Source organism: Fukomys damarensis, unplaced genomic scaffold (genome assembly GCF_012274545.1).
Source record: "Fukomys damarensis isolate Sample0158 unplaced genomic scaffold, DMR_v1.0_HiC HiC_scaffold_23, whole genome shotgun sequence".
NCBI classification, from domain to species: Eukaryota; Metazoa; Chordata; class Mammalia; order Rodentia; family Bathyergidae; genus Fukomys; species Fukomys damarensis.
Window position 1 is genome coordinate 59,758,015 of NW_022900935.1, and position 10,160 is coordinate 59,768,174.

Below are 10,160 nucleotides of genomic sequence, written 5' to 3' on the forward strand. Positions count from 1 at the left end.
AAAAAAAAAAAAAAAGAAAACAAGCATCCTATCAGTGTGACTTAGGTCATCCTCAACCTGTGTGTGTAAGGACAAGCTGTCTTAGGCACAAGATTTTCACTTCATCCTTCATATGGTAGCGATAGAGGAGATAGGGCATGTCAAAGCTGTCTAGGGAAATAAGCAGGACCTGTCAATTTCAAAATCCCAGGGCTGGGCCAAGTGATTCACAGGGCCTGTTTGTTCAACTTCCGGTGATTTTCAAGACCCGTATGTACAACTTCTTGCGAGCTCTCACGAGACATGGGCAGCATATTAGAGACCAGGCACCAGAAGGAGCCTGCTGTCTTGACTCGTCATGGTAACCTGCTATCGCAGGTTACACTTTTATTGTTACTTTTTATCCTTTTATCTCTTTGGTCCTTCATTTTCTTTTTTTCCTTTTTTTGGTACCAGGGATCGAACTCGGGACCTTGTGCTTGTGAGGCAGATGGCGGCACCCCCTGGCCCTTCATTTTCAAATAAACTTTAAGCACCATTTTTGTGTTCTCTCGTCCAATTCTTTGAGACTAGAAGGACCTGGAATACTTTTGTTTGGTGAGCCATTTATAAAGAAACTACCTGACAGCAGTAGGAGACTCAAGAGATTGAAAGTTTTTTTTGTTTTGTTTTGTTTTTCTTTTCTTCATCAAGATTAGGCGAGTCTTCCTGTTCTGGGATGGTCTCACAAATTCTCTAACAACAGTCTGCTTTTGGAGGTGGCTGAGTACAGAAGTTGGTAGATACCAAAGCCTGTTGTGTGCAGCTAGGACTGGAAGGGACGAAAGAACTGGCTGGCCCTGGGGAGGGGAGAGAGTGCTTTCCAAGGCTGTAGCAAAGAACAGAGTTTGGGGTTAAGTTTCTGGTGGTCACGAGTACAGACCTGTTCCCATATAGCAATCCCCAGAGTGATGTGGCCCTGCTGGGGGCCTGAGCTGTGGTTTGGGTTATGTTAAAGGATTCGGTTAAGAGACACAAAACACACCAGCTATTTGAAAAGAGAGATTATGATACAGAATTAACTAAATATAAAATTAGGCATGTTGCTGTAAGACAACTAGGTAACTGAAAAGGCAAACAAATGTTAAGGGGACAGCCAGGCGTGGTGGCACATGCCTGGAATCCCAGCACTTGGGAGGCTGAGGCAGGAGGGTCGCTGCGAATTTGAGTACACCCTGGGCTGTGCAGTGCGGACGCGGCCAGCCTGGACCACATATCAAGACCCTGTCTCAGAAAAAAAGGGTGCTCAGGATGTAGCTCAGGGTAGAGGCCACAGGGTCAATCTGCAGTGCCTCCTGCAATACAAGCTAAGGACTAAGGTATCATTGCTTCCAGCCACAAGAAGTAGTCACCATCCCCAGGGCTGTGGGACCAAAGAGAAATGTTGGAATTGTTAAAATAGAACCTTGAACAGGAACGTAAAAGTCCTCATACTCAGCTGTCCGAGGAGAAGGCCCCTGGCAGCCTGTGCTGGGGTCTTTGTGGGAGGCTCAGGGTAGTGGGGTCTGCAAGGCTTGAGAGAAGTACAGACTGCCCTGTGGTGGTCTGGGGAAGCTCAGGTGAGCAGTGGTGCCATCTGAAGCCACAGCCCTCGGCCCGCAGCACAGGCCTCTCTGACGCCCCTGTTGGCAGAGCGTGGCAGGAAGCGATGCATAAGGAGACCGGGTGAAACCCTGACAGCAGTCCCAGTCATAACGTAAGGGAGCAGTTTCGTGGGCGGGCGCTGTGGCTAAGTGGTGTCCCCTCCCCTAAATTCATACATTGAAGCCCTAACCCCAGGTACCTCAGAATGTGACCGTATTTGTAGGTAGGGTTGTTGAAGACAAAGTTAAGATGAGGTCATCGGATTAGGGTGGGCCTAATTCCACAGTCAGTGTGACTGATGTCCTTATAAGAAGACTTGGACACACGCACACAGGGAGTGCTGTTCAAGGACAATGGCAGAGATCCACAAGCCAAGGACTGGGGTGCCAACTATTTTCAGAAGTGAGGAGGGTGGCACAGGATGGATTCTTTCCCACAGCCTCCAGAAATAATCCTACCAACACCTTGATTCTGGATGCCCGGCCTCCCCAACACTGAGAGACAATATGTTTAGGTTGTTTAAGCAGCTGGTTCATGATATTTTGCTACCAAGGCCCTAAGAAACTAATGCGGTGAGTTTGGAGCTGAGCGAATAGTTTGGCACAATCCTCAAAACTTGCTTAGCCTGGGAGAGTGCAGCTTTGGCAGGGGTAAAGAGTGGTTTTACTCCGACAGTGGGCACCTTAGCAGCTGCCCTAGAGGACAAAAAGTCAAAGCTCTGTCATCCTCTAGGCACCATGTAAATGTAGATTATTATTCTGTTGGAAAGGAGGACTTCCAAACACACCTGAGGTTACAGTTTAGTTGATTTAGGAAGACTACCAAAACAGACATTTCTTACACCTGCGTGTATGAAACAGGTGCATGCTTGAGTCACTGAAGTTTTTTCACCTGGCCAATTGTCATCTTCTGAAAAACCTGGTGGGAGAAAAGACTTGGTAGTCCTGGACTTTCTGCCATTTGCTGCTGGCCAAGCTGGGGTGGAGTGGCAGATACCATGTGAGATGCTGGTGATGTGGACGTGAGCTATTTCGGGCCAGGCCCTTTTTTGGCCATGGGTATTTCAAGCACACAACTTCTCTATTCCTTCCTGAGGAGGTAGGGCCAATGCAAAACTGGGGCGGTTTCTGGTTGCCATGGAGATGGGCCCCACCCTGAGGTTCCAGCGGGGACCTCCAGGCTCCATCAAATTCAGTTTCTCCAGACCCAACTGTGAAGTCTGTTCTGAGTGATTCCTGCTGCAGGAATGTTTACACAGCCCTACTGCTGTCCATTTCTACATCTGTGCCTCCCAAAGCCCAGAGAGCCGGAGAGAGGCGGGGTCACCTCTGATGACAGCCGGCCCCAAACAGAGAAGCCAGGGCTGAGGGGCTCCTCTACAAGAGGGTGCTCTGGAGGGACCAGCGGAAGCTGAGGCATAGAGGACCTTTGGGTTTCTTGCTCAAAGGCATAGTTAGGAAATGGCTCAGGTAGAAGTTTTAGCCAAGATTTCCTGATTCCACTATTTTTTTTCCGGTGCTGAGAATCAAACCCAGAGTCTCCTGCACATTAATCACATGTGCCAAGCACGTACTCTACCACTGGGCTACACCCCTACCCTGACTTTCAGATTCCTGAATTCACACATAAAACCATTCTCCAAACTAGGCTGGTGGCCCATTCTTATAATCCCAGCACTTGGAAGACTGAGGCAGGAGGATTGCCTTGAGTTCAAGGCCAGCCCAGGCTACATAGTGAGTTCAAGGCCAGCCTGAACTACATAGTGAGACCCTGTCTCACAAAAACAAAAACAAAAAGGCTGGGTATGGTCGTGCACACCTGTAATCCCAGCACTCAGGAGGCTAAAACAGGAGGATTGCTGAGTTCGAAGCCAGACAGAACTAACTAGTGAGTTCAAGGCCAGCCTGAATTACATAGTGAGATCTTCTCTCAAAAAAACAAAACACACACACACACACACACACACACACACACACACAAAAAACACTCCAGGGATTTAGCTCAGTGGTTCCAGTGCCAGTCTTGCAAACGCAAGGTCCTGAGTTCAATCCCTGGTACAAAAAAATAAATAAATAAGTAAATAACAACAAAAACAGGATTGGGGATCTAGCTAGCTCAGTGGTACCATTTGCAAGGTCCTGAGTTTAATCCTGGTACCCCCCCAAAAAAAAACCAAAAACCCAAACAAACAAAAAAACATTCCCCAAAAGTGAAAAACCATTTTTTATATTAAAGTGAATCAGAGATACTATTTCCTGCTGTCTCTGGGCTGGCTCCATTACTGCTGAGCCCATGTGGGTGGCATCTGTTACCCCTTCTCTAAGAGCATTCGGGGAGGACAATGAGCTTGGCAAGCCCTGTACCACTCGGCACCCCGCCCGCCCTGTGGTTCTCATGCATCTTGGAGATGAGACCTTGCAGAAGGGAACGGCCCTGTCTTCCAGACCCTAAATGCTGGCATCCACTGCAAAGTGTGCTGTTGGGTGTGGGGCTGAATGCTGTTTCCCTCCCTGGGGCAACAAACAACTCCAGCCCAATAGAGACAACTGCAGGCCTCTGCCACGCCCAGCTCACCCCCATCTTCCTGGCCAGGACTTCAGCTCGGCCACTGTCTGGGTCCAGCCTCACCCTCTCAGGCTGGCAAGGAAAGGAGGTGAGTGTTGCTTGGGACCTGGGCGGGGAGGAACCCAGGAGGCCCAGGAGAAGGCCATGGGCCTCTTGCCTCCTAGAACTTGGGGAGGCACTGGGGGCAGTGAAGGCTGCAGGACCCGGTAGTCTGCGGCTGCTGAGAGGGAGCATTGCTGAAGCCCGCTTCTCAGCCAGTTGTCTTGAGCTCTGGAGCTTATTTTCCCACAGACGCAAAGCTCAAGTGGAGGTTGGCTCCATGCCTGGCCCGAAGGAACCTTATTCAGCTTGCAGCACCATAGCCTCAAACCTCTACCCCTGTGCTGCTGTCTGGAACTGGTGGGGGTTCTGGCAGTGGGAGCGTCTGAGTCTGTAGACCCTTGAGGAGCTCTGCCAAGGCGGGAGCGTGGGAACTGAAGCTGAGTACAGACAGCTCTTACACAGGCTGAGAGGCTGGGCAGCAGGGTTGTGCGTGTGTGCGTGCCTTTAGACATTGCTAAGCACAGGACACACCTACCCTGTGGCGTCCTGGACTGGGCAGCTCCTCACCACCTTTGGCCCGAGCTTCTCCGTCTATTAATGGCAGCCCAACTAGACCTGTGGTCCTCCTTTCTTTGGTACGGGGAATCGAACTCAGGACCTTGTGCTTGCGAGGCAGGTGCAGCACCACTGAGCTAAATCCCTGGCCCTAACTTTTTCTTTTTAATAGTCTTTTTCAAGCAATCTTGAATAAAACAGATAACATCTCGTCCGATTAAAAAAAAAACTGTTAGAGACAGGTGTGGTGGTGCACGCCTGTAATTTCAACACTCAGGAGGCTGAGGCAGGAAAATTGTTGACAGTTCCAGGCCAGCCTGGGCTACATAGTGAGACCCTGTCTCAAAAATAAACAAAACAAAAAGTCACTGATTTCACAGGGTCCCATGCCAGTTTTGAAGCTGGAAGTCACTCTGTAAGAGGCTGTCCATGGACGTGATCAGTTGGACTAAATTCTATCAAGGAAGCTCCTGGCCTGTGTGAGCCCTCAGCTAGCAAGCACCAGTGTGCAGACAGGTCAGAGCTTCCTCCAGGTCGGGGGCAGAGGGTTCAGAGGGTTCTGGAAGGGCAGCATGTGGACTGCCAAAGTGGGGGAGGTAAGACAGAGAAGGTAGCCTAGGGCTGGGCTGAAAGGTGGGAGCTGGCAGCTGGTGGGCAGGGGGCTAGGAAGCCCCACTGACCCCCACTGGCCTTTAGACAGGTTTCCCACTCACCCCCTTGGAGGGTGAGTTGGACCTGAGGGACCTGTGGCTGCCATGGGAACCGGGTAGAGAACACAAAGCCCCAGGAGCAGGGAGGCCCCACCCGGAAAAACAACATCCTGGCTGCTGGAGCCCAGGCCTGCTCTGTGGGCGGGGCTATTTTTAGCTTGGAGGCAGCCAGGGCCTGGACTTGTAAGGCCTTGCTGTCTGGCTGCATAAGTCACCCATTGTCCCCCTTGACCTTGCCTGGTGGCTGGAAGGCTTTCTGCCTGTCTCTTGCCCTCTTGGATCCACTCTGGGGTGCACCTGGACCATGGAGAACCCCAGGGAGGGAGCTGGCCTGGAAACATAAGGACCCCCAGCCACGCACAGGGCAACACAGGCTAGGAAAGCGGGTCTGGGGCAGCAGAGGCGCTTTCCAGCTTAGAGAACCAGGGTTGTGCTGCAGGCACACAGCTGGGCAGACTCCACAGGACACTGGCCCTTTATTGTAGATGTCCTGGGCTCCCGCCACACCCTGGGGTGGCCTCAGCCACATCTCTGTATGAGACTGTGGCAGTGAAGGAAGCCCAGGTCTCCAGCTCGCCTGCCCACGTCCTACCCTGCTCTTAGGGTGTGACGTCCGTGTTTAATTCTGGGCACAACCAGCAAAAGGCAGGCCCAGAACTGGCTGTGGTGTCAAGGATGAAAACAGCAGTGGGAGCCCAGCCATTCAAAGCAAACATTGGGGCAGCCAGGACAACTATGTAGCCCTGTGGCTGGACCGTGTGGGAGAAGCCACCTCTGGCTGCCCTGTCTAGAACCAGGGAGAGAGGGTCCCCTGAGAAGCAGGCAGTTTCAGTCCCCACCTCCTGGGCCAGGGGCTTTGCCTGCCTGCCAGCTCTCAAAAGCTGCCTGTAGTCCCAGCACTCTTGAGAGGCTGAGGATCCCAAATTCATACCCAGCCTAAGCAACTTAGCAAGACCCTGTTCCCATATAAGAAAACAAAAAGGGCTGAGAGTGTAGCTCAGTGCAAAGCCTTGAATTCAGAAAAGGGGTTGGGGAGGAAAGCTGAGAAGTCTTAGGAATTATTGGTTGGGTAGGGAAAAGGGTGAGAAAGGGACTCATTCATTCAACAAATGTTTATTGAGCACCTACTGCCTGCCAGGCATTGTCCTAGAAACCTAGAAAAGGAGAGGTTGGATCTGTCCCAGGGTTAAGTTCTCTCTCCACAAAACAAGGCTTGGTGGGGGGCCTCCTCCCTGAGGGAGGCAGAAGGCCAAGTTATAGAAGGTGGAGGCCTCTAGAAGTGAAAAAGCTGGGAATGTGTGGGGCTTTCTAAGGCTGGTGCCTTCCTCGGAGGTCCGCCCAGACTAGGGTGGCCGCGGGAGGTGGCTGGCCATATCACCTCCTCTTCAGCACGGTTATGCAGGACTTCTTGAGGGGCCCGATCTGCAGATGGGCATCCACACTCTCCAGGAAGAAGGCAGGCTTGAGCCTGTGGGTGAAGAGCTCCGCAAAGTGACTGTCCAGGCGGCTCTGGAAGGGGTCAGTCGGGGAGGCCAAGGCGCCACTCCGGCGTGGCCGGGACGCCTTCAGCCTCCGCAGGAGGCTCATCTTACCATCACGCACGGCATAGAAGGCCAGGGCACGGTCAGCGTACTCCAGGCAGACCCCAACCGTGGGTGAGAAGTCGTGGGGCAGGGCCACCTCCAGTCCATGGAACCAGACAGAGAAGTTGCGTCCATTCCACTGCAGGCAGCAGGAGTGCGCGTTGCGGCCCAGCCGGCCCCGGTCGTAGGGCTCTTGCGGGGAGAAGCCCTCGGCCATGACTCCCACGCTGACCCAACCCTCGATGATTTCTACCTCCCAGTAATAGGTGCCTCGGTCCAGGGCGCCTTCGCCCAGCACCTGCTCACAGTGGGTGAAGCGCGTGGCTGACTCCGGGTAGTTGATGGGACACAGCACCCTTTTGACACCTTTGGTTCCGTACAGCTGCAAGAACTTGTCTGCCGTGTCACTGTCCAAGTCCACAATGTAGGCAACTGGCCACACAGATGGAAGAGATGAGGCTCAGACCAGGCTCAGATGGGACGGGTCCCCGGAAGGTGCCCGCCTCCCCCAAACACAGCCTCACCCCTCCTTTGCAACAGCAGCCCTCAGCGCAAGAGGCCACCGCTGTGATGACCCTGCTGCCCCAGGATCTAGTGAGGGGCGTGCAAACCCTCTGGTGCCTGTGCCCAGCTTTGGGAGGCCCGGTGGGAGCCAGAGGGCTCCGTGTCCACTTACACTTGAGGAAGTAGTCCCTGGGTACGTCGCTGTCCAGGAGGTTGGTGCTATCGGGGTCCTGGGACTCGGCTTCAGCTGCAGAAGCGAGACAGTGGGAGAAGATCTCCTAGACTGCCCATGGCCAGGCTGCTGGGCACAGTGCCCACCCCCAAACCTCTAGTTCTCATCCCCCTCCTTCCTCCTGAGCCCAAGTCACCTGGGAACAAGCACACACCCAAATACGGCACCCTGTGTCCTCTTGCACGCTGGTGCATGAGTGCTGCTGCTTTCCCCCCTTGCTCCCTGGACCTCAGCCCCTCTGAAGCTGGACAGTTGGCTAGGAGGAGCCCCTTCTGCCCTCCTGGCTGTGGCTAAAGAGCAGACAAGATGGTGCCAGGCACACAGTTTCCCCTCTTCTATCCCCAGGGCCCTGTGTGGGGAGCCTGGGGAGGGTGAATCATCTGGGGGGGCAGGTACCTTCTGAGCCCAGCTTCTGCAGCCCGTCCTCGTCACTGCCCTGCCCCCGCAGCTGCTCCCACTGGACAGCACAGGCCGAGGCCAGCACGTCTCTCACCGCCCGGACAGCCTGCGACGACTTGGTGAAGCTGAGCTCCTTTGGGGGGCTGGGCCCAGGGCCGCTCCCCTCCTCCAGGGCTAGCCGTAGTGCCAGGAGCTCCTGCACCAGACAAGTACCCATTAAAACTGCTGGCCACAGCGCCTCCCCACTGGAAGGGACAGCACCACCAGGATGCTGGACAACTCTAGAAGGCTGGGCACCCAGTGTCCCCCACTCTCCCCGCTGTGCCTTACAAGCTGCCCTCACCTGCAGGAAGCTGACTGAGTCAGCCTCCGGGACCTGACTGAGGTCGTGGCGGGCCCTGCTTAGGCGGCTGCGTTGTTCCTCTTGTCGCCGCAGGTCTCCCTGGGATCGACCCAGCATGGTGGCCTCCCCCTCCTCAATGAAGCCCAACACCTCCTTCTGGAAGCTATGCAGGGCAGCCGCAGCCTCAGCAAACAGCTGGCTCACCCGCTCCCTCTCTGCCACAGCTGCATTCTGCACAGAATGCAATGGAGGCAGCAGTGAGGAGCAAAGAACAAGCCGGGCCTTTGGCCCCATTCTTCCCAGATGCCAGGTGACCACCCTGTCCTCTCTGGGGGACAGAGGGGCCGCCCGAGCCTGCCCTGGATCTGTGCCAGGTCAGGGAAATGTGGGTGCTCAGTGGGTACCACACTCCACTGACCTCACACTGCTGGGGGCCTGCAGATGCACGGGTGGGGGTTCGGGGTGTCTGACCTTGATGAGGGCCACGGTGCGCCGGGACTGTGCGATGCTGGCACCCAGCTCATCGATGCGGTCCTCCACAGCGCTCAGGACTTTGGGCTGCTCAGCCTGCGGGCGACATCCTCCCTGAGCTCGGAGACAGGCAGGAGCCCCAGCCCTGCACTAGGGTCCTGGACTTGCAGGGAAGAGTGGCGGGGTGACCAAGGAGTGGCATCTGTGCATGGGTGGGCATGGTCGTGATGTCCCATGTCATGCCAGAGGTGCCTGGAGCCCGGGCTGCCCAGGCTGTGGGATTCTGGGATGAATTCCCGGAGAGGGCAGGCTAACTGTGAGTGCCCGGCCAGTGCTGGGTCATCCACGGGTCTAAATTTTGCTCAAATTCATTTGAGAATTTCCTCCAGTGGGGGAAGAGAGCTGTGAGAGGTTATGGAGGTGTAAAGCACAAGAGGGCTTTAAGCTGTCTTGGGGATCACTGTGGCCAAAAAGCCTGTGTCCCCAACCCAGGCCAGAAATAAAGGGGATTCCGGGCAAATCCCCCGGGTCTTATGAGTCACTGCTCTAGGCAGGAGAGGCGGAAAATCCCAAGGCCAGAGACGCCAACACCAGGCTGGAGGCCAAAGGAAACTGGGGGCGGAGGAAGCTTTCCGTGCACATGCTCCCACCACAGCCCAAAACGGCCGGACAGAGAGGATCTGTGCGCCCAGCCTGCTCTGTCACACTCCTGCCGCCTGCCACACCCATCCAAAGCGGCTGCTTCGGCCCAGGGCAAATCTGAGCCGAGTCCATAGCATCAGCCCACAGCAGCGTCCAGCCCGCACCGTGCAGGGGGACCTGACACGGCTTCTGCCCTCCTCGCACCCCCAAGGACGCTGGTGTCCCCCTGCCCCGCTCTTCCTGTCCTTTAGGCGTTGTTACTGGTTCCTCTTTCTTTGCTATCCCCACCATCAAGAGCAGATGCCACTGTCAAGGCTGGAGGGACTATAAAGGTCCTTAGAGGAAATTCAGGTCCCACCCGAGAAGGCGGGAGCTCCCCTGCCGCCCGAGATGCCCGCTCCCCACCTCCTGGAGCGCGCGCTCCTGCTCCAGCAACACGAGCTCGTGGCCCCGGTGGTCCTGGGCGGCGCAGGTCTCGCACAAGAACACGCGCTCGGCGCGGCAGTAGCGCT

At 55.1% G+C, this 10,160-nt stretch overlaps 1 protein-coding gene across 1 annotated transcript; it reads right to left on the bottom strand.

The window, feature by feature from the left end:
- Positions 1 to 6,580: 6,580 nt before the first annotated feature.
- On the bottom strand, positions 6,581 to 10,158 carry Trim47 (tripartite motif containing 47; the record flags this gene model as incomplete). The annotated part of the gene is made up of 6 exons (XM_033767424.1): positions 6,581 to 7,489; positions 7,734 to 7,808; positions 8,190 to 8,388; positions 8,536 to 8,766; positions 9,007 to 9,102; positions 10,054 to 10,158. Coding segments are annotated over 6 exons (1,347 nt in total), but the record flags the coding sequence as incomplete, so codon positions are not given.
- Between the last annotated feature and the right edge of the window lie 2 nt (positions 10,159 to 10,160).